At 40.0% G+C, this 23,381-nt stretch overlaps 1 protein-coding gene across 2 annotated transcripts; it reads left to right on the top strand.

Annotated features, from left to right (window-relative positions):
- The first annotated feature begins 1,256 nt into the window (after nucleotides 1–1,256).
- On the top strand, nucleotides 1,257–21,411 carry NMI (N-myc and STAT interactor). Of its 2 annotated transcripts, none has more exons than XM_052635833.1 (9): nucleotides 1,257–1,312; nucleotides 1,439–1,669; nucleotides 9,478–9,567; nucleotides 11,082–11,177; nucleotides 13,678–13,840; nucleotides 17,002–17,108; nucleotides 17,193–17,379; nucleotides 20,266–20,372; nucleotides 21,125–21,411. In XM_052635833.1, the coding sequence occupies exons 3-9, from the start codon at nucleotides 9,484–9,486 to the stop codon at nucleotides 21,308–21,310; spliced, it is 930 nt and encodes a 309-aa protein (XP_052491793.1). In that variant the 5' UTR covers nucleotides 1,257–1,312; nucleotides 1,439–1,669; nucleotides 9,478–9,483; the 3' UTR covers nucleotides 21,311–21,411. The 2 variants fall into 2 exon arrangements, with proteins under 2 accessions (XP_052491793.1, XP_052491792.1); XM_052635832.1 differs by lacking the exons at nucleotides 1,257–1,312; nucleotides 1,439–1,669 and adding exons at nucleotides 4,717–4,744; nucleotides 6,112–6,185.
- The last annotated feature ends 1,970 nt before the right edge of the window (nucleotides 21,412–23,381 follow it).

Consider the following 23,381-nt stretch of genomic DNA (forward strand, 5'->3'; position numbering starts at 1 on the left):
GGGATAATACTTGTTTCATATTGCTGTTGGCAAATCAGAAAAGGTTTATAAAATGCTTAGGTGTTCTCGGTAGATCTTTGCAATTACAACTATTAACAACAATATATCTGGGATCTGACTATTTATCTTCAGAACCTCAGTGCTTTGCAGAGTCCTGAATCTGCTGAGTTGAGTTCAGACTGTTACACATGGCTCAGCTTCAGCTCCCTCCCAATGGCTTCCCTCCTATCTGTACCCTTTGTCCTTTAACAATACTGGAGTCAATCTTAGATGAGTCCCATTGTGGTCATGGTCCTGTTGCTTACTATCTTCTTGTAAAAAACAAAAATAAGATAAAAGAAGAAATGAGGTTTGAACTAAATAATTTCCAGAGTTCACGTTCTCTAAAATTTTAAGGGGTGGGATTTTCCTGGTGGTTCAGGGGTTAGGTCTCAGTACTTTCACTGCTGTGGTCCCATGTTCAATTCCTGGTCAGGGAACTAATATCCCACAAGCTTCATGGTGCAGCCAAAAATAAAATAAAAAATAAAATTCTAGGGGAGACCAAAAGTAATTCTCAAGCTGTATCAGGTAGCGTTTTATTGCTCTTTTGACTGGGTTGATGAGCACAAATGTCTATATACCTTTATTTTTTTCAGTTAGGAAGTCTAACGTAAACTAGATTGCCATCAGCATTCTTGATATAAAGGAATTTGATTTTGGTTAATCTTTTATCAGACAATATGTCAGTTTTGCATATTACTATACAGCACTATCAACTAGAATTTCTGTCTAGAAGTCATTTTCATGCATCTGTTCCCTGACCTATTTACAGTAAGTGCAGCTGTGGGGTGGTTCTCTATGTAGGATTCAGAAACACTGCCATTTTCGAAATAAACCAGATGTTTTCCGTTTCAAAGAAAAAGATCACACCTAGTGAAGTATTTGTTTACAAGCTTCACAATAATACCAGAGAAAAGTTTCAAGGGACATGGATCACAGAAATCAGCTGAACACCACATTTTTCCAATTTCCTGCGAAGTTACAAAAGAAACACCCCAAAGCAGACTCCGTGCTGGCTGTGAGGATTTGTAGATTAAGGCTGCAGTGACCAACAGATTACAGTGAGAGTTATTGTCTGAAGAGAGACTGCCACTTTATTTGGTTTCTGCCCAGTTTCCCAAAACACGTCCTGGGATACACATCCGAAGGAGTGGTTTTTAAAACATGTCTTAAAATGAGTGTTTATGGAAACTTCAGGAATACTTTGGGAGTAGATTGCCTCCAAACAAAAACAAAACCAACACATTTTAAAAACCGAAAGTGAAAATAGGTATAACTTGTTAGTGACTAATCATTGGGGAACCGGGATTGGTACTCGACCAGTGACTAGACTGAAGCAAAATCATCCTTCGGTAGTTTTCTTCTTTTATTCTCTCTTTCTTTTTTTAAAACGAAGCAAACTGTTGATCCGCGGGCCATCCATTTGAAAAAGGCTGAAGGCGCTTCCGGACGAGGGAGCCCCAGCCAGGCCCGGAGGGTTCCAGCGACTACCCGCGCCGCTAGCGAGGTTTCCGGGAACCTGGGCGCGGCGCTCGGCCGGCCGAGGCGCGTGAGTGGGCGACCCCTTCCCGCGCTGCCATTCCTGCTCCTAGTGGGCCCGGCTGGAGAGGCCGTGAGTGGCGACCAGGTGGGCTCCGCGGGGCCGGGGACCTCCGGGGGGGTTGAGGGTTGGTGGGAACGCCTGGCGGAGAGTGGGGTGTCGTTGGCTCTGCGACCCCATTACCTGCGCCGCCCTTCTGCGCTGCCCGCTGCCGAGGTCGTGGGGACCACCTAGCCGCCGAGGGGGCGCGGCTGCCCCCTGCCCACGGGGCTTTCTGCCTGCAGCCCCGGCCTCTGACCCCGTCTCCTTTGCTGTGCTTCATTTATGAAATTGAAACTTAAAATGGTTTGTTTCCCCACTGTTTCTGTAGTGTCTCTGGAGAAAGTTCTTAGGAAAACAGATTCCTTAGGGAGATTTAGTCTCCTGGCAGGCGCAGGGTTTGGCACTCGTGCCTGATTTTTCAGAACATACAGGGATTTTATTTAAAGAGACATCCAAAACGGAATGTGGTGTTTCCCTATCTATGCGACACGCATAAGTTAAAAAACAACAGGAAGCAATCCTGTCTGTGCATCTCCACCTCCTTTTCCCCTTCCTTTGCCTCATTTCCTTTGTTTTTTGCTGCCAGGCATGCGTATGGGAAGATTTGCCTTAGGGAAATAGGTGGTGAACAGGTGGAGGTGATTTGTACTGTTTTTTTCATTTGCTGCCATAATAAATTACCATGGACTCAGTAAAACCTTAAAAGCTGCAAATTTATATTAAAATTGTGTATGGGGGATTTCCCTGGCTGTCCAGTGGTTAGACTTTGTGTTTCCATTGCAGAGGTCATGGGTTTGATCCCTGGTCGAGGAACGAAGGTCCTCCATGCCCTGCAACCTGTCCAGATTACCACACACACACACACACAATTCAGTATAAGTCTGGGTGGCCTTCACTAAGTTAAAATCAAGGTGTTAGCTGCTCTGCCTGCCTTTCTGGAGGTTAATGATGTGAACCTGTTTTCTCGTCTTTTCTGCTTCTATAGATTGCTCATCTCCTTTGGCTCAGGTGTGGTGCCGTATCTCCATCCTCAAAACCAGCAGCATTGCATCTCTCTGACTATTCTTCCCTTGTCACATCTCACTCTGATTCTGCCCTTCTGCCTTCCTCTTTCACTTTGAAGAAGGACCCTGATGATTACATTGTTCCCCACCAATAATCCTGGAAGAGCTTTATATTTTAAAGTCAGCTGTAAATTAGCAACCTTAATTCAGTCTATAACCTTAGTTCTCCTTTGCAGCATAACCCAACATTTGCATAGATTATGGGGGTTAGGATGTGGACCTCTTTAAAAGGGCCATTATTTTGCCTACCTTTTGAGTGTATAAAAGGAAAGCTATTACTATACATGCCATTCATCAAGGAGGGAAAGTATCCAGATACTAGATATGCTGTAACAAGTTCTGCGAATATTATGTAGTAGACCATTTATATGAGTTAAATGTATTATTGAGAGCTTTTATTACAAGCATTTAAGAATAGACTTAAAAAAGCAGTTAAAGAACTTTGCAGTTTCTGCTTTCTGGAAATGTGATGAGAACATTTCATAGAACATTGCATGCCCCAGGTGTCCGGGGCTGAGCAAATACCTGAATCAAGATACCAGGCAGTCCTATAAACATTAACTGTTTTCAGCATGTGAACTCGTGCTCCGAATGGATACAGGGAAGAGGGAATGTAGGCCCTGGCCTCAAGGTCATGACCATCTTGTCATGGAAAATGACGGAAGTAGGCTAGTGGGCTGCCGTCTATGGGGTCGCACAGAGTCGGACATGACTGAAGCGACCTAGCAGCAGCAGCCCCAGCAGACAAATAAAGCTCCCCAAAAGAGGTAATGGGGAAGAAGTAACATCATTTGGGGGAATCAGAAAAGACTTCAAGAACTTGGGGGAGGAATTTGGGATGGACATTGAAGAACAGTAGGATTTCATGAAGTGGAAATTAAGGTTGGCAGGGGAGGGAGGATGTGACATTGAGGAACATGAGGGAGAAGAGAAACCCTTAGGCTGTTCAGTGTGGTTAAGGAACTTGGTCCAGGAGCTGTCTAAATAAGACTCAGCTCAGTTCAGTTCAGTCATTCCGTAGGGTCCAGCTCTTTGCGACCCCATGAATCGCAGCACGCCAGGCCTCCCTGTCCATCACCAACTCCCAGAGTTCACACAAACTCATGCCCATGAAGTTGGTGATGCCATCCAGCCATCTCCTGCTCTGTCGTCCCCTTCTCCTCCTGCCCCCCAATCCCTTCCAGCATCAGAGTCTTTTCCAACGAGTCAACTCTTTGCATGAGGTGGCCAACTAAGACTAGTTGGGGTTAAATTGTGTAAGATCAGGGATGAATAGCCTTGTAAAGACTGCAGTTGTTGATGCAATAAGAACTACTAATATGTATCTTTAAAAATTTTTTTGAACCCTTGCAAACTTACAGAAAAGTTACAAGTAACAACTTATCTTTTTCCTGAGTTATTTGAATGCAGGTATCATGACCCATTAACCTGGAAGTCTTGAGTATTTATTTCCTGTAAAAAAAAAAAAAAGTATTCTTTACGTAACTACAATATAGTGATCAAGATCAGAAAATTAATATAGGTATATTAATGCCATCTAATCCTTTGATCTAATTTGAATTTTGCCGGTTGTCCCTATTATAGAGTGTCTAACAAACAGAGCCAAGAATTATGCATGGTGTTTAGTTATGATGTATCTTTAGCCTCCTGTCTGGGACAGTTTGTCAGTCTTTACTTGGCTTTCATGTGCTTAACACTTTTGAATAGAACAGGCCAGTGTGTCTCCTGTTTCCTCATTCTTAGATTCAGCTTATGCATCTTTGGCAGGAATATCACAGAAGTCTTGCTGTGTTCTTGGTGGGCCTATCATATGTCAGATAATTTTGATGTATCTCATTATTTACTTTGACTACTTCATTATAGTGGCATCTGCCTGGCTTCTTCACTAAAATTTACTCTTTTCCACTTTGAAATTAATAAGTTTTTTTTTTGGGAAGTATTTCTTTTGTTTGTTTTTGTTTTGCTTTAAGAAGCTTTCTTCATAGTGACCCCCAAACTGGAAACAACCAAATACCCACCACCAGGAGAATGGATAAACCAAGTGTGAACTATCCATGTAAGGAATACTACACAGCAATAAAAAGGAATAAGCTATGAATACATGCAATAACGTGAACAAATCTCCAAAACATGTTGAGTTTAAAACTACTACTACTACTACTAGTAGGTCACCTCAGTCATGTCTGACTCTGTGCGACCCCATAGATGGCAGCCCACCAGGCTCCGCCATCCCTGGGATTCTCCAGGCAAGAACACTGGAGTGGGTTGCCATTTTCTTCTCCAATGCATGAAAGTGAAAAGTCAAAGTGAAGTCGCTCAGTCGTCTCTGACTCTAAGCCACCGCATGGACTGTAGCCCACCAGGCTCCTCTGTCCATGGGATTTTCCAGGCAAGAGTACTGGAGTGGGGTGCCATTGCCTTCTCCATTAAAACTCTAGCACATATAAAAGAATACATGCTAAATTATTCTACTTATGTGAAGTTCAAGAACCGGTTGCTCAGTGTAAGGAAACTTTAACACAATTTAAAAATATCATTTCTTGAGTACAAACCATGTCCCTAGCATTCTTTTGGTACTGTTCCAGTATCCTTCTGGATAAAGTAGGGCATACTTTCGAGAACAAAACAAAAATCACTGCCCTTGTGGTGCTTATATTCTTGAAAATCAGCTTGATATGTTTAATGCAAAAGGGCAAGCTGAGAGTTACCCCTACTGAAGTTGTTGATCTCCTTCAGGGCTGGTGAGTGCCAGAACTGGTGAGTCCTCAAAACACCTAAGTGGTTGAGATTGCACAGGAATTTGGTTAGCAGTACTTGTATTTTAAGCTACTTAAATGGTCCTTTTTTCACAAAAATATAAATTTATCTATCTGTTTTAGTACTAAGTGGATTTAATTATTACTGTCATTTATCTCTATGCTTAATCAATTCCCAAATTTTCCCAGTAAGAACCCCCTCAAGCTGGACTCTGTTCTTGTGACATATTCTCATCATTCTTTGAGCACTTCTTGCTTTCTGGCATCATAAGACACTTGTCTTATACTTTTCCTGTCCCAGTTCTAGAAACGGCCATTTCTCTGAATAGCCTTGGTTCCTAGTAGCTGAGAATAGTATTAGAAACCAAATTCTGGATGCTAAATGTGCTCATTGCTATTGTCTTTGTTTCCAGGCCCCTTTAGCAGACAGAACTGGGAAATATCACACATATGCACACGTATACCTATATTTAAATTTCTGTACTTTCCTATCAATCCATCAGAAATCATGAGATTATTCTGATATCTCCAGTTCCATTTTGTAGCAGTAATTCTATTTTTTTTCCCTTTCCATATTTACAATCACCTTCTCTGACAATGAAGAACCTGGCTCCTATTGTCCTCCACATATTTACTTACTTGATAAATCATGTTTATGTACCTTTAGCCACTGGGAGCTCCATGTTTGCAGCTTTTGACCACTTTCCTCCAAATCACCTTCCATACCACCCTCTACCTCTGGTAAGCACACACACAAAATATTTCCAAACCATATATCTGATGCATGTATATGTACAGTGCTTAGTCATGTCAGACTCTTTACCACCCTTTTGACTGTAGCCCTCCAGGCTCCTCCGTGCACGGGATTTTCCAGGCAGGAAAATCCAGTCCATTGGAGTGGGCTGCCATTTCCTTCTCCAAGGGATCTTCTCAATCAGGGATCAAAAGGGTGTCTCCTGTGTCTCCTGCATTGCAGATGGATTCTTTACCTGCTGAGCCACAGGCAAAGCTGCAGTATATCTGATAAGGGGTTAATATCCAAAATATATAAAGAACTCATGAAACTCAATACTAAAATATCTAATAACTCAATTAAAACCTGGGCAAAAGGACTTAAAAAGACATTTCTCCAAAGAAGATATATGAAAGATCTATAGGAACGTGAAAAGATGCTCACCATTACTAATCACTGTTGCTGCTGCTGCTAAGTTGCCTCAGTTGTCTCTGACTCTGTGCGACCCCATAGACGGCAGCCCACCAGGCTCCCCGTCCCTGGGATTCTCCAGGCAAGAATACTGGAGTGGGTTGCCATTTCCTTCTCCAATCCATGAAAGTGAAAAGGGAAAGTGAAGTTGCTCAGTTGTGTCCGACTCTTCGCGACCCCATGGACGGCAGCCCACCAGGCTCCTCCGTCCATGGGATTTTCCAGGCAAGAGTACTGGAGTGGGGTGCCATTGCCTTCTCCTACTAATCACTAGTGCAATGTAAATTGAAATCCCAGTGAGATAACATCTTACATCTATTGGAATGGCCATCATCAAAAAGACAAGAGTTAACAAATGCTGAGAGGATGTGAAGAAAAGGGAACCCTTGTGCACTCTTGATGTGAACGTAAATTGGTACATTCACTATGGAAAATAGTTATGGAGAATCCTCAAAAAATTGAAAGTAGAATTACCATATGACCAATTTTTTGGACACTGCTTGGGTTCACACTGAGTAAACTAAGCCATAATTAATTTTTTGCTTATCTTCTATTATATTTTTAAAGAGGAATACCTGTCTTTTCTGTTTGTTCTATAGGAATAGTGAGAATTTAGTCAGTTGAAATCTTGGAAGATTGTGTTACTAGACACATTATTAATATGCTTCTAAAACAGGAAAAATAGTGGTGGTATTCCTTGTGTCATATTTCATCTGGGACTTCTCTATTTCGGTAAATTCACATGCAGGCAAGAGTTCTTACTCTTTTGATGCCAGTTTGATAAAGCCTATGAGCTTTTCTCAAAAAGTTTTTTAAGTAGTCTAAAACAAAATACAGAGAATTATAAAGGAAACCAATTATATTGAAATATGATTATCAGTGTTATTTAAAAAGCAAATTTTTAATTTAGTAATGTATACCAGTATACTGATACCTTCCCAGGTGGCGCTAGTGGTAAAGAACGTGCCTGCCAGTGCAGGAGACCCAAGAGGCTGGGGTTCAATCCTTAGGTCATGAAGATCTCCTGGAAAAGGGCATGGCAACCCACTCCAGCTTTCTTGCCTGGAGAATCCCATGGATAGAGGAGCCTGTTGGGCTAAAGTCCATGGGGTCGCAGAATCGGACACTGAGCGACTAACACTTTGCTTCGCTTTCCACTTTACCAGTATACTACAGTTTATTATAAGGCTGTATTATTATGGTCAGGAGTTTAACAGCTGTCATAATTTTGAAGCAGGGTTAAGCACAAGCAATGTTGCAGGCTATCTGGGAGAGTTAAAATATTTTATGAAACTATATGCTGTCCTGGTGACGTTTTAAAAATTAATTAATTGATTAATGTTTGGCTGCACTGGGTCTTCATTGCTGTGAGGGCGTTTCTCTAGGTGTGGTGAGGGAGGGCTACGTTCTGGTTGCTGAGCTTGGGCTTCTCACTGTGCTGGATTCTCTCGTTGCAGAGCATGGACTCTAGGGCACAAGGGCTTCAGTAATTGAGGCACATGCCTGGTGACTTTCGTCACAGGTGCTACAAGTACCATGTGACTTGTTGCCATATTCATATTTGAAGAGAATGCCATTTCAATCAGAGATTTTTAGAAATAAATATGAATTTTGTTTCTCATGTTCTAGTGTATGAACTCAGGGGAAGTTTTGTGAAAACCTCTGTTATCATTGAGGAAAGGTGTTTGGAGATATTTTCACTCCATTACATTCTTGGAGTATAATAAGGAGAATTAAATGTTTAAATTAAAGCCTTTGGAAAAAGTCTAGAGGACTGAAATAATAGTCTTTTAAAATGGAGTGTCATGTCGTGATTGAGATGAGAACTACAAAGGAATATTAATGCCTATTATGTTCTATTATGGTATTGAAATGCAAAGGATTTTTAGAACCTTTTAAATATTTATGGATGTGAAAGTTATTTGAAATACAGAATTTGTTTGAATGTAGTTCACATGATATTAAAGACTTTGGTGGTAAGGGAAAAGATATAGCAAAGAAGAGATATTTTATCCATAAAAGGGTAAAAGATATTTTTTCTTCTTGACTGTGTGTATGTACCATTTTTGAAGTATTTATTTATTTTAATTGGAGGCTAATTACTTTGCAATATTGTGGTGGTTTTTGCCATACATTGACATGAATCAGCCATGGGTATACATGTGTTCCCTATCCTGAACCCCCTCCCACCTCCCTCCCCATCTCTTCCCTCTGGGTCATCCCAGTGCACCAGCCCTGAGCACCCTGCCTCATGCATCAAATCTGGACTGGCTATTTATTTCACATATGATAATATATATATTTCAATGCTATTCTCTCAAATCATCCCACCGTCGCCCTCTCCCACAGAGTCCAAAAGTCTGTTCCTTACATCTGTGTCTCTTTTGCTGTCTCACATATAGGGTCATTGTTACCATCTTTCTAAATTCCATATATATGCGTAAATGTACTGTATTGACGTTTTTCTTTCTGACTTACTTCACTCTGTATAATAGGCTCTGGTTTCATCCACCTCATTAAAACTGATTAAAATGCATGCTTTTTAATAGCTGAGTAATATTCCACTGTGTATATGTACCACAGCTTTCTTATCCATTCGTCTGCCGAGGGACATCCAGGTTGCTTCCAAGTGCTGGCTTTTGTAAGCAGTGCTGTGATGAACACTGGGGTACACATGTCTCTTTCAATTCTGGTTTCTTCTGTGTGTATGCCCAGCGGTGGGATTGCTGGGTCATATGGCAGTTCTCTTTCCAGTTTTTAAAGGGATCTCCACACTGTTCTCCATAGTGGCTGTAGTTTGTGAAGTGTTTATTTTTTTATAATAAATAGGGAGTCATGGCAGCTGATGAAGATAACAAAGAACAAGTTCTTAAGGAATGTGAGCAAGCTGAAGAAGTTATGAAAGATAAACAAAACCAGGTAAAAAGGAAAAATTACTGAGTACTATTAAAAATTGACCTATCTATTGGTTTTGCAGTGAGGCATGTTATATGTCTTTGTCCAACATTAACTTGAATTTGGGAGAGTATTAGGGTTTTCAGGTTTTTTTTTTTTTCACTTCTAATATTCAAGACTGACAAGAAGAATCACCTTTCTATTCTTTCTCTTACACAACTCACATTAACTGCTTTTTTATTTCCTTTCATTTCTTTGACTTGCACCTAGAAGTTAAGAGCTTTGTTAACAATTATATGATCAGATCCAAGATGGAATGGAGGCTATGCTTTAAACTACCTGAGCTATATTGTGGGAAAAAAATCTGTAATTGCCCCAGACTAACATATGTCCACAATTATGGTGCAATTTAAAATTCATGTTTCGAGTCACAAATAGCTAGGAATGAGTTGGTAGAGCACTGAGCTAAGATTCAGAAGACATGGGTCTCAATCCTTGCTCTACTATAAACATTTCTGTGACTTTGGTAAGCATGAAAGGTGGTTTCCTTGTTTATATGATAGAGATAATAATCCTTGGCAGTCGTAGGAAAATCAACAGATAATGATGTATCAGTGCAGTTCAGTTCAGTCGCTCAGTCGTGTCCGACTCTTTGCGACCCCATGAATTGCAGCACGCCAGGCCTCCCTGTCCATCACCAACTCCTGGAGTTCACTCAGACTTATGTCCATCAAGTCAGTGATGCCATCTAGCCATCTCATCCTCTGTCATCCCCTTCTCCTCCTGCCTCCAATCCCTCCCAGCATCAGAGTCTTTTCCAATGAGTCAGCTCTTTGCATGAGGTGGCCAAAGTACTGGAGTTTCAGCTTTAGCATCAGTCCTTCCAAAGAACACCCAGGACTGATGTCTTTTAGAATGGACTGGTTGGATCTTCTTGCAGTCCAAGGGACTATGAGTCTTCTCCAACACCACAGTTCAAAAGCATCAATTCTTCGGCGCTCAGCCTTCTTCACAGTCCAACTCTCACATCCATACATGACCACTGGAGAAACCATAGCCTTGACTAGACGGACCTTTGTTGGCAAAGTAACGTCTCTGCTTCTGAATATGCTATCTAGGTTGGTCATAACTTTCCTTCCAAGAAGTAAGCGTCTTTTAATTTCATGGCTGAAATCACAATCTGCAATGATTTTGGAGCCCCCCAAAATAAAGTCTGACACTGTTTCCACTGTTTCCCCATCTATTTTCCATGAAGTGATGGGACCAGATGCCATGATCTTAGTTTTCTGAATGTTGAGCTTTAAGCTCAACTTTTTCACTGTCCTCTTTCACTTTCATCAAGAGGCTTTTTAGTTCCTCTTCACTTTCTGATGTATAACATTGTACAAATGTTTATTCATGTGATCATATTTATTCTGAGACTATCTAATGTCTTTCTTTGCCTTGTTCAGAGAGAGAAATTTTGCTTCTTTAACTCATTTGGAAAAATGAGGTTGGGGCTCTTTAAATTTGGACTGTTATTTTATTTTATTTTTTAGAAATCAGTTAGTGAAATCATAAAGGAAAATATTCAGTTAAAGAAGGAGATCCAAAAACTTGAAGCTGAGTTACAAGAGACCACCGGGACCTCTCAGGTACCCCTTTAATTATTTTTGTATCTCATTTTTAACAGATGCTATTTTTTTTTTCAGGAAAAGAAATTTAATGATACAGAAGTCATTTCTAAGACATTATGATCATTCATGTCACCACTGTTTTCCAAACTGAAAACAATCAACTCTCCCTCCATAGTAGAATGAATTTATAAATTGGGGTGTATTCACATAATGGAATACTGCACAGCAATGAAAATGAACAGGCAATAACTATATACAATAATATGGATGAATTTCATAGACACAGTGTTGAGCCAAAAGAGGAAAAAGAGGGCGTACCATATATTTTGACTTAAGTAGAGCACAAAAGCACAGTGTTAGAAGTTAGTATGGTGCTTACTGTTAGAGGCAGGTAGAAACTGGAAGGGAACCCCAGAGAGCTTCTGAGTTGTTGGTCTTGTTCTGATGATTGATCTGGGTGCTGGTCACAGGTGCATGACCCCTCCATAAAATTTCATCTTGCTATATATTTATGCTGGGATTCCCTGGTGGCTCAGATGGTAAAGAGTCTGTCCGCAATGCGGGAGACCTGAGTTCAGTCCCTGGGTCTGCAAGATCCTCTGGAGAAGGAAATGGCAACCTATTCCAGTATTCTTGCTTGGAGAATCCCACGGACGGAGGAGTCTGGCGGGCTACAGCCCATAGGGTCGCGAAGAGTCAGACACGACTGAGCGACTTCATATATTCACTCACTCACTCACACATTTATGCTAATGCATGTTTTAATATTCATTATACATTAATACAACACACACAGCCTCCCAGGGATGGTCATTATCAATCACTTTTGGATCAAAGTCTTGGTCTTCTCGCTAAATTTTTTCATTGCTCTCCTCATCCAAGTAATAATTTAAGTGCGTTTCACAGTTAAAAAAAAAAAATTGGAAGAGTATCTTCACCATTTAAATTCTTTCTTAATTTTCCCTTTGTTTGAATTAGACAGCTCTCACTTCTTTTTTCTTCATCAAAACCCAGATTGTTAAAACACTTACTTTAAAGCATTATCACTTTTTATTTCTGAAGTTGGGGGTAGAATGTTAAATATCAAAAGTGAGGTTTCTTGTGTTTGTGAGATTTAGAGAAGTCTCTGTTAAGATCCTGCATAATTTTTAGACCGGAGCTAGAATCACTTAATTCTACAACCCAAATGGGCCTTGGGAATCCAGCCAGCTCAGTTGATCCGCTTCACAGAGGACTAAAAACTGGGCTCTAGGGACCATGAGTGCATTGCTCCCTGCCATCGTGCACTCAGGACTAGAAGCAGGCATTCCCGCTCTCACTGGGGAAAGCTCTTGACACTTCTGGGTATACTGGATGTTTCTCGGTTATTGGGAAACACTGCCTTTTCACACTGCAGATTGTTTTGAAATCAGACTTAATGGTAATCAGAAATTCTACCAAAGTGACATGTCAAATTGTAGAATAAATGTCAGATTAGACCAAATGACTCATTGGCTGTTTCTAATCTCTTCATGATAACACTTTTTCTTGCAACATGTAAAATAACCATGAGAAATAGAGATGAAAACACCTGACTCATTTGTGCATTTCTGTGTGACTGTACTGTCTGTTCGGGGCTTCCCTGGCAGCTCAGTAGTAAAGAATCTGCCTACCAATACAGGAGACATGGATTTGGTCCCTGGCTCGGGAAGATTCCCTGGAGAAGGAAATGGCAACCTTCTCCAGTATTCTTGCTTGGGAAATCCCATGGACAGAGGAATCTGGCAGGCTATAGTCCAAGGGGTTACAAAAAGACTCAGACATCACTTAGAAGCTAAACAACAAAGACCTGTTCATCCTAGTGATTTTCAGCACCAAAGTATAACCACTTAACTTTATCCTCCAGATTTTTTTTTTTTTAACAAATCTTGCTAGTGGTGTCCCTCCACATTTTTATAAACCTAAGTTGTGGGAATGGTTAAAAGTTGATGGACAGGTGTTGAGGAAGGGGGAATTTAAATTTGATAAATTTTAAGTCACTGAACTGAATTTAGGAGTTTCTCTTTGGATGACATTACCTGAGTTTGCTGTCAAAATAGCTGCAGTATGCACCCACGTCTATTTCATACCTCTTTGCAATGAGACCAAAGATACTGTGCAATGATTCCTTTGTGAAACAGCCTATTATTGGCATAGTTGTTTAGAAGATACTTTTCTGTAGGAATGATGTAGGCTTAAGAACCAAACAACACACAGTATTGACCAGTTTAAACATTGATTGATTAGAAAAAGTTAGAGACTATATACTTATAATTTCATCTGTGAAATAATATTAAAGGATCAGCATTTGACTAGATTACTGAGTATTTTTCTGGGAAGAAGCAATTACTAGTGATATGAAATAAGACCACACTCAGCGTTCTGTGGAATTCTGAAGTCAGTGGAGAATGAATTATTGGATGATGAGATCACATTATCATTAGAAGGATTTAAGTTACTTCTTGTGTTGATTTTAATCAAACCTTTCTGTTTGAATTAGATTAATGAGGATATTCCTGAAACAAAGATAAAGTTCACATCTGTGGAGAATCCTGAGAGTGACAGCGAGTTTTCAGATATCTCCTATTCATGTCAAGTGAGCTCAAAAGTCCCTTATGAGCTGCAAAAAGGACAAGCACTTATTACCTTTGAAAAAGAAGAAGGTATGACTAATATTCAAAAACTTGACCATGTTACCTTTAGAAAGCACAGGGACTTCCAAAGAGTTTTTGTAGATATTTGGCCATTGCTTTAGAATTTTTATATCATTTCGTCTTATCCTCATAGGGGTGCCCTGAGGTAGATATGATTATTCCTGTTTTACAGACCAGAAAACAAAACTCTGAGATGTTGAGTGATTTGAACATGATCACTAGCACAGAATGTGAGTGCTCTAGAAATCAAACCCATGTTGTGATGCCCAATACCAGCATTTTTATACTACTCCTGCTACCTGCAAATGATAATACTAGTAATAATGTTTCAAAGTAGCAAAGCAGAGAGTTCTGACAGACATGATCTCATTTTATACTCACATGACTCTGTAAAAGTAATAAGATAGAGATACTGTTTACATCATTAAGAAACCAGATTCTCAGATGTTTAAGTGATTTACCTAAGTGCACAAGGCATGAGACTGAAAAGAGCTCTGGAGTCAAAGATTTGGAGTGGGACCTGAGGTTTGCCATGGTGGGGAACCCTCTTGAGAACTGGGGACACCTTAATGAGAATCTGGCTTTGAATACCAGCTTTGCCTCTTCTTTTTTTAAACAAACCAAAACAGCACTTTATTTATTTATTGACTGCGTCGGGTCTTGGTTGCATCACTTGGGATCTTTGTTGCGGTGCGTAGGCTTAGTTGCCCCGCGGCATGTGGGATCTTAGTTCCCTAGCAGGGTGTCCAACCCATGTCCCCTGCCATTGGAAGGCAGATTCTTAACCACTGGACCACCAGAGAAGTGCCAGTATTTTTATGTATTTGTTTGACTGCACCAGGTCTTGGTTGTGTCATATGGGATCTAGTTTCCTGACCGGAACCGACCCTGGGCTCCCTGCATTGGGAACAAAGAGCTGTAGCCACTGGACCGCCAGGGAAGTCCCCAGCTTTGCCTCTTTACAGAAGTGTAGTTTGGGTTGGGTTCTTTATAAATCTCAAGTTTTTATGGCAGGCCTTGTGACAATGCCTACCTCATGGGGTTGCTTTGAATATTAAATGAGAAGTGTTGAAAAAATACTTAGCACAGTATCTGATACATAATAAACACTTAATAAATGTTAGTTGTCATTATTGCTCCATGCTAGAAATTTTTCAACTAAGGAAACAAAAGCTTGCTTGCATAAGGTCCATACAGGTAACAGACAGCTGAGCTGAGAGCCAAACACCGAGTACTCTTGTACTTTCTACTGGACCGTTATTCCGCTGAGCAGGCCACCATCTGGGCCTCTGTTCTCAGATTTGTCAAGTGATGAGTGGGATCAGATATTCACAAGCCCTTCCATTGCTCAGGTGCTGGGAGTCTATGATTATAACTCATGTCTCCTGATGCCTGGTTAGTTACTATAGCCTGAAAATAAATAGAAAGGCATTCTGGCAGGTCACTATATGCACACACTCTTTGTCCACCCTGGCTCCATCCTTGTAGCTGCGGATGGAGGGTGAGGTCAAGAGCCCTGTTGGCCATTGGCGGTGGTCCCTGGGATATAACTGAAAGATGGAAGTGAGGCTTTGGGAAGTTGGGATCCCGCATAGAAATCACCTGGGGCTGCTGAGAATAAGATTCTCTTCAGAGATGGCTGTGTCACTGCTTCCACCCTTGGCATGACTCTGACGTCCTGCTCCTCTGGGACTGCTTTGGGTTCCTACACAAACCAACGGGAGTTGGCTTTTGACAGTCAGAGTCACAAGGGTTGAAATACAAGTAGTGCCTCTCAACTGCGTCAGATCACCAGATGTTGGAGGTTTGGGGGACGAGGGAGAGGTGGGGATGGGGAGGGAAAGGTCATCATCTAAGTATTACTTATAGTTGGCCTCCTCTGTTATTGTTGCCTGTTGTCATTAACAACAACCAGAAACGCTATAATTCAAGTGACAGAGTCATATCATGGTACGAGGCATCTGAATTCCCACATGACAACGCCCTGTTTCTCTCTTTCTCTGGCTGTGGTGTGCTGTCTGGTTGTCATAAACACATGTGAGGTTTACAAGCCCAGGATTGGGCATCTTTTGTCTTCATGACGTATTAGAATAAAAGCTCCAGTATCAACAAGTAAAGTGTTATGAACTCTCATGTCACACAGTTTAAAAAAACTCACACCCACATTCATTTTAAACTGACATATAGTTGCTGTTGGATTGCTAATGATTTTTGCAAAATTATATTACAGAGCCTCTCCTATTTGCACGGATAAATTAGATTTGATAGTTTTGTGGTCAGTATACCAAGGCTATTGACTTTTTAATGAATGATCTCAAGAGCATTTTAGTAAAAGTAGAATTCTTTGTTAAATATGACCCGCCTTCCAAAAAAAAATGAAGACTCACTCTTTGATATTTAAGTCTATGTGGTCTTTAATATGTAATCTTTGGGAAAGACGGAGATGAGAACAAATATTTATTTCTATGGTGCTTGTAACATATTAAGAAGAAGTGAGAAATGATGAAAAGATTAATTGTCAGAATGACACTGACCTACAAAAGTCTTCCCAGCTTAGTCAACCTGGAAGAAATTTCTGGCTGTGCTTTAATGTACTGAGGGAATTCGCTGATAATTCTGTCAACAGTGGAAAGGAGGGGTGTGGACTGTACTGAATTTCTAAAGGATCATCAGGCTTATCTCTTAAACTTGAGGATTTCTACATTGTAAGTTTATGCTGATGTATTTTGGCATTAACATATCCTAGTATGGAGGCAACACCATTATCATTTAGAAATCCTAAGAAAAATGTAAAAATAAGATCCCTGAAAATTAAAGAAAATTTGGAGACTTCCCTGTGGTCCTGTGGTTAAGAACCTGCCTGCCAGTGCAGGGGACGCAGCTTTGATCCCTAGTCTGGAAACTAAGATCCCCACATGCCTTGGGGCAAATAAGCTGGCACACCGCAGCCACCAAGCCCACTCTCTAGAGCCAACGTACCACAACTAGAGTGGAAGCCCCACTCGCCGCAACTCAGCATCACCAAAAATAAACACCACCAAAAAAACACTTTTTTAAAATAAAAAAAATTAAAGGAAAGCTCAACTACCCAGGATTATTTTTTTGTTAAGCCAAACATGTAAAAATGTATTGAAATATTGGAAATTAATACTTCCCGAATTATTTTTCAGTTGCCCAAAATGTGATCAAAATGGCACGCCATCTTGTGCAGGTACAGAATGAAAATGTGATGCTCATGGCCAACCCAGTTCCATTAAATTCAGGAGTCAGATTCCAGGTAACACGGTGATCACAGCTTTTTAGAATGCTATTAAGCACGGATGTTCTCATCCATATTCCTGAACATGAAACAATTTCCCAGGTTCATGTAGGAGTGTCTAAAATGAAAATCAGCGTTACTGACATTCCTGATGAATTGCCAGAAACTCAGATGAGAGACAAGCTAGAACTGAGTTTCTCTAAGTCTCGCAACGGAGGCGGAGAAGTGGAGTGCGTGGAGTATGACAAGCAGACCCGGAGCGCCCTCATCACCTTTGTGGAAAGTGGAGGTATTCCAGCATTGAGAGAGTTAAACAGTGCTCTAGCGTTTAAATTATGCTTTGCCAGGTCTGAAAATATTTCTTTTTCTACTTCTTTTCTTTGGAATTTATTAGGCAGCATAATAACAGGGATGTTTTTAACCTTATAAAATGGTAGTGTCCTGAAAATGATTTTCCTGAATACTGTTAAGAATAAGGTTAGAAATAACAAGTCCCCCCATGTTAGTGCCTTCCTATCGCCTGCCAGGCATAGAGCGGGGTGTTTCATATATATATCTCCTCTGATCCATAGCACAGCTCTAAACGTAGGTGTTACATTCATTTTAATGATGAGGCAGCTAAGACATATGCAAGATAAGTAGTTTATCCAAGATCACACAGTGGGTGTGTGGCAGAGAAATTTTGCGGCTCCATGGACTATAGCCTGCCAGGCTTCTCTGTCCATGGAATTCTCCAGGCCAGAATACTGGGGTGGTCAGCCTTTCCCTTCTCCAGGGGATCTTCCCGACCCAGGGATTGAACCCCGGTCTCCCGCATTGCAGGCAGATTCTTTACCAGCTGAGCCACAAGGGAAGTCCTACATATATATATATATATATATATATATAGCTTCCCTAGTGGCTCAGCTGGGGAAATCTTACATATATATATATATATAAAACAAGCTTCCCTAGTGGCTCAGCTGGTAAAGAATCTACACACACACACACACACACACACACACACATATATATATATATAAAACAAGCTTCCCTAGTGGCTTCTTTACCAGCTTGTTTTGTATATGTAAGACTTCCCCAGCTGAGCCACTAGGGAAGCTATACATATATATGTAGGACTTCCCTTGTGGCTCAGCTGGTAAAGAATCTGCCTGCAATGCGGGAGACCGGGGTTCAATCCCTGGGTTGGGAAGATCCCCTGGAGAAGGGAAAGGCTGACCACCCCAGTATTCTGGTCTGGAGAATTCCATGGACTATAGAGTCCATGGGGTCACAAAGAGTTGGACATGACTGAGTGACTTTCACTTTAACACATATGTATCTATATGTATGTATATATATATAAAACTGTCTCTTCCATCGCACTTTTTACCATTGACAAGGGCCTCTTAGATGGAGGGAATCGTTTCCAGGAAGGAAAAGGGGGAGAGCTGTTCCCTTTTTCCGTAGAAACGGACTTTTAAATAATCTTAGGGAGGTTTACATTATTACGATTAAAAATAGAAGGTTCTCCAGCTGCTTCTGTTAATATGTGCAAGTGACTTTCTTTTTTATTAATTCATTTTTAGTTGGAGGATAATTGCTTTATAATATTGTGATGGCTTCTGCCATACAACAGTGTGAATCAGCCATAAGTGTACATATGTCCCCTCCCATTTGAACCTCCCATCAATCCCCTACCCATCCTCGCCAGGCTGTCACAGAGCACCACGCTGAGCTCCCTGTGTTAGACAGCGACTTCCCACTAGCTATCTGTTTTACATATCTGTTTTATTTTCAGGGCTGCTGTCTCAATTCCTCCCACCCTCTCCTTCCCCCACTGTGTCCAAAGTCAAGTAATTTTCAATTAAAAAAAGTCTCTTGCTCTGGTTAGTTCTTAGGGCTTCTCCTGAGTTTATTACATATGATAGAAATCCAACCATACAATAAAAGCCATTGCCTGATGAGATTTTTTCATAATAAAAAAATACATGCTTTTTAAAGAAAATTGAAAAAATAAAGAATATTAATTTAATAAAAATTGAGACATTTCCTTAAATTTCCAAACTCCCTTTGTCCTGTTATGTAGTTATGGTTAGGTGAATGTTTTTCAAAATCTTTCTGGAATTGCTAGGTAATGTGGTAATTCTATATTGAATGTTTGAGGAACCGCCATACTGCTTTCCACAGTGACTGCACCATTGCATTCCTACTAGCAGTGTATCAGGGCACCAATTCCTCCACGTTCTCGCCAGCAAGGGTCTGCACTCTTAATTGCTGTACCACATTGCTGATTCAAGGTGGACTGGTGAGAGGAGAAAAGAAGGGATCAGATATTCCTAAGAACTGTTTCTGTTAAACTTTATGCAATCTTGACACATTAGCTGTTTCCCCTCTAGGAGAAAAATGCTTCTAAAAATAATTTTGATTATTTTTTATGTTGGAGAAAACCGATGAATTCTTTTTTTTATTTGCATTCATGTTTTCTGGATGACATTCAGCACCCTTCCACCTTTGATTAACATCATTACAGAGGTTTATTGAATGTCATGTATCAGTTACAGTAATTTTATATATATCATAGTAATAGAGTAATTTTCTATAAATCTCTCACATAAAGATAGAGAGAGACTATTCTAATCATATTTTTCATGTATACTTCTTGAAAGATTGGGAAATACTGGGTTTTGTTAGGGTGGCTGGGTTACTTTTTGCAGATGGTTATCCCATTTTATGTAGCTCAAGGTGGGTCTATCTGAGGCCTTTGTAGCACATTGTCCATTGACTGACTAATAGTGTAAGACAGATGGAGCTGAGTCTGTTTATCATTTGGTCTTATGTTTTTCAAAACTATGTACTGTGAATTGTTTAAAAGCGACTTTCAGTTCAGTTTAGTTGCTCATGTCCGACTCTTTGTGACCCCATGAGTCCCAGCACGCCAGGCCTCCCTGTCCATCACCAACTGCCGGAGTTCATCCAAGCTCAAGTCCATCGAGTCGGTGATGCCATCCAGCCATCTCATCCTCTGCTGTCCCCTTCTCCTCCTGCCAGAGTTTCTTAAAAATTAATCACTCAAGTCACTGTTTACTTTGACATTCTATTTGAAGGAAGTTTTATCTTTGGTTAAAAATGTTTATGATAAAGAAGAAAATGTCTATAATAAAGAAGAAAATAATTTTTAAAAATTTATTTTTAGTTGCTGACAGGATTTTGAAAATGAAAGACTATCCTCTTTATATAAATCAAAACTGCTATAGAGTTACAGTTTCTCCATACACAGAAACACACTTGAAAAAGTTTCAGGTAAAGTCATCTCTTTTCTTTCATTTTGGAAGCTAATTGCTTGACTCCCCACCCCCACAAAAATAAAAAGTTATGATTCTGTTTTCATTTGAATCTTATTAATGAGGAATATCAAAATAGTCTCTTCGTATCTGCTTGATACAGAATGAATTTTTCTATTTTAAGAATACTTTTTAATGTAAAACTGTACCTTATTTAATTGACTGTGGCACAATATTTTTATATGTGGAGACATAACTACATTTTTCTCATATATCTACTATCATTGAGCATTAAAAATGGTTTTCCCTTCTTATTTTTTCTGAATTCATTATCTTTACTCCAAACCTGCTGCTTTTTTCTGTTCCTAAAAGAAAGATCATCTTTTCTGTTCCTAAAAGGTCATCATGATCTGCCTAGTCTACCATCCTGAAAACTAGAACTCAAGCCTAACTCTTGGTTTAGCTTCACCTCCAACATCCATTTAATCACTCAGTTTTTTCACTTCCACTTCTCACTACTTCTCTAACTGATCTCTCTGTCCATGGAGTTGCCTTCCTTTCCTCCACTTGTCACAATTCTGCTAGAGTTATCTTTCTGAAACTCACGTCTAACTCTGATATTCTCTTCCTTGAAAAATCTTCCTGAGGCCCCTTGTCTCTCTTAGGATAATGTCCAAAATATTGAGCAGAGCTTATAAAATGTAAAGTTTTGCAATTCAGAGTTCTTAGAAAATTGCTGTTTATCTTTTATTTTTCTATTTTCCTCCTTAGGTATTTTCAGGAGTATCTAAGAGGACAGTGCTTCTGACAGGATTGAAAGACCTTCAGATGACAGATGAAGAAACTGTAGAGGATTTCATTAGCATTCACTTTCAGCGGGAGAAGAATGGAGGTGGAGAAGTCGAGGTGGTCAAATGTTGCCTCGGGCAACCTCACACAGCATACTTTGAAGAATAGGCTCATGGAATCCTATGAAAGTTGGAGCTTCTCAACCCAACTTCCTGTCAGTGCTTGACAAAAATGATTGTCCCTTTCCTTAAAAAAAATGGAACATGTAATTCTTTAGTATTCGTTTGTCCTTAGATACAAAATATATTTCTGTGATTTTAAATTCTTTGTTTCCAACTGTGCTGCATGTTTACAAATGCAGTAACTGTATTAAAACAGTTTTGTTCATAAATTTTGTGGCTGGATGCCGTGTCTGTTGAAAAGAACCGCAAGTCATCCAGTTGTCCGCCTGCCGTGTGGGCTCCTTCGGTCATAGTCTCGTGGGCTCCAGTCTGTTTTGGCTCTAGGTCCACCAACATGCAGACTTGACTCTTAACATTTCCCCAGAGAAATGTTGCATTTAGCAGTTTGTAATTTCTGTAGACTTTACTGACTTCTCAAGGAACTTCAAGAGCAATGCTTTTCCACTTGGCCCAGCATTTCATCCCACAGCCCCAAAGTCTTTCTCAGAGCTGAGTGTGGTCTTTCTCTTGAACTTTCACCCAGAATGCCAAGTGTCCCCTGATTCCTTTCAAGACATCTCCCCTCCAAATTGAACTTGTAAACACTGGAATGTTCTTTTACACTTATAATGTAAGGAGTCAGTTTAACAGATTGAAAAACCTTGGAATAAAGAGATTAAGTGTAAAGCTAGTGACTCATCATACATCTTGGGAGATGCTGGGAGTGAATGTCTGCACCATCCCTACCGGTTAGGGGCTTAAAATTTAGCTGGAGAGAGACTGAGTTTATTACCATCACGCTGTGTTTAATCTGCAGAAATTAAATGGGAATTTTTAATCTGCAGAAATTAAATGGGAAAATTCAAGGTTCCTATCGAAGAAGGTAAAATTCGCTTTGGTAAAGAATATTTGGACAGTTTTAATCCTAATGTTTCGTGAAGAGCCAACAGCAGAATTAAATTCATATTAAAATGATGGCAGAAATGACATGCTTTTAGAAAAGATTATAAACCTATCCAATGCTGCCTGCCATCTAAAATAAAGGGAAAACTAAAGAAAAAAAAAATTGGTTTTGCTTCTGATATTTTATTTTTAGGTTTTAAAGTTGTTATTGTGTGTGTGCTCAGTCATGTTTGACTTTTTTGTGACCCTATGAACTGTAGTCTGCTGGGCTCCTCTGACCATGGAATTTTCCAGGCAAGAATACTGCAGTGGGTTGCCATTTCCTCCACCAGGGGATCTTCCTGACCCAAGGATCGAACCAGCGTCTCCTGCATTGCTGGTGGATCCCTTACCGCTGAGCCACTGGGGAAAGCCTTAAAGGTGTTATAGTGGCATCAGAAATATTCATTACTCTCATATTTCTCTTTGGAATAAGAAATGGTACCTAAAAACTGGGCAGTTTATGATAAATCTTTGTGTTCACCATTTTAGGGGAAAAAAGATCTCTCATTTTGTCAGTTGTTCTTTGGAAATAGTAAGATTAGTTCAAGCTTCCCAAAATATTAAGAAGAAGAATTTAAAGAACCTCATTTAATTTTGATTGACACAGTCTCATAGCACAGAGGGGGTCATTTTGAATCTATAGCAGACTGCCAATCAGAAATAAATTTTTCCTAACATTTACAACAAAGTTGGACACTGTCACTTTTGTTCCTCTGGGGGCCTTCTTCAGGCAGTACAATGGATAATTTCATTTCATTTTGAATTGTCACAATGGTTTTGATATGTTACTTATTCTAGAAAATTATACTTTTCCTTTGGGTTCTTTCACCATTTCACCTAGTGTGATCTGACTGAAACTCAGAAATCAAGCATTGACGTTCCTGCTTATTTCCAGAGTTTTAGAGATTTTACAAGAGGAAGGTTTTCTTTAAAAATTTACCAAAAAATACTGTATTGACCATTTAATATATTGCATATAATGTTAAGAACCCTTCAATTGTGCATCCAGGGTGAGCTAGCACCACTTATTAATGTGTGAAAAGATTTTGTCAGTATATGTCAGGAAAAGACAGATATGTGAAGTTACATGTGCATTTTGCTGTTTGTAGACTTATCAGTCAGGAGAGGCTAGG

The sequence above is a fragment of the Budorcas taxicolor genome, chromosome 2 (genome assembly GCF_023091745.1).
Source record: "Budorcas taxicolor isolate Tak-1 chromosome 2, Takin1.1, whole genome shotgun sequence".
NCBI classification, from domain to species: domain Eukaryota; kingdom Metazoa; phylum Chordata; class Mammalia; order Artiodactyla; family Bovidae; genus Budorcas; species Budorcas taxicolor.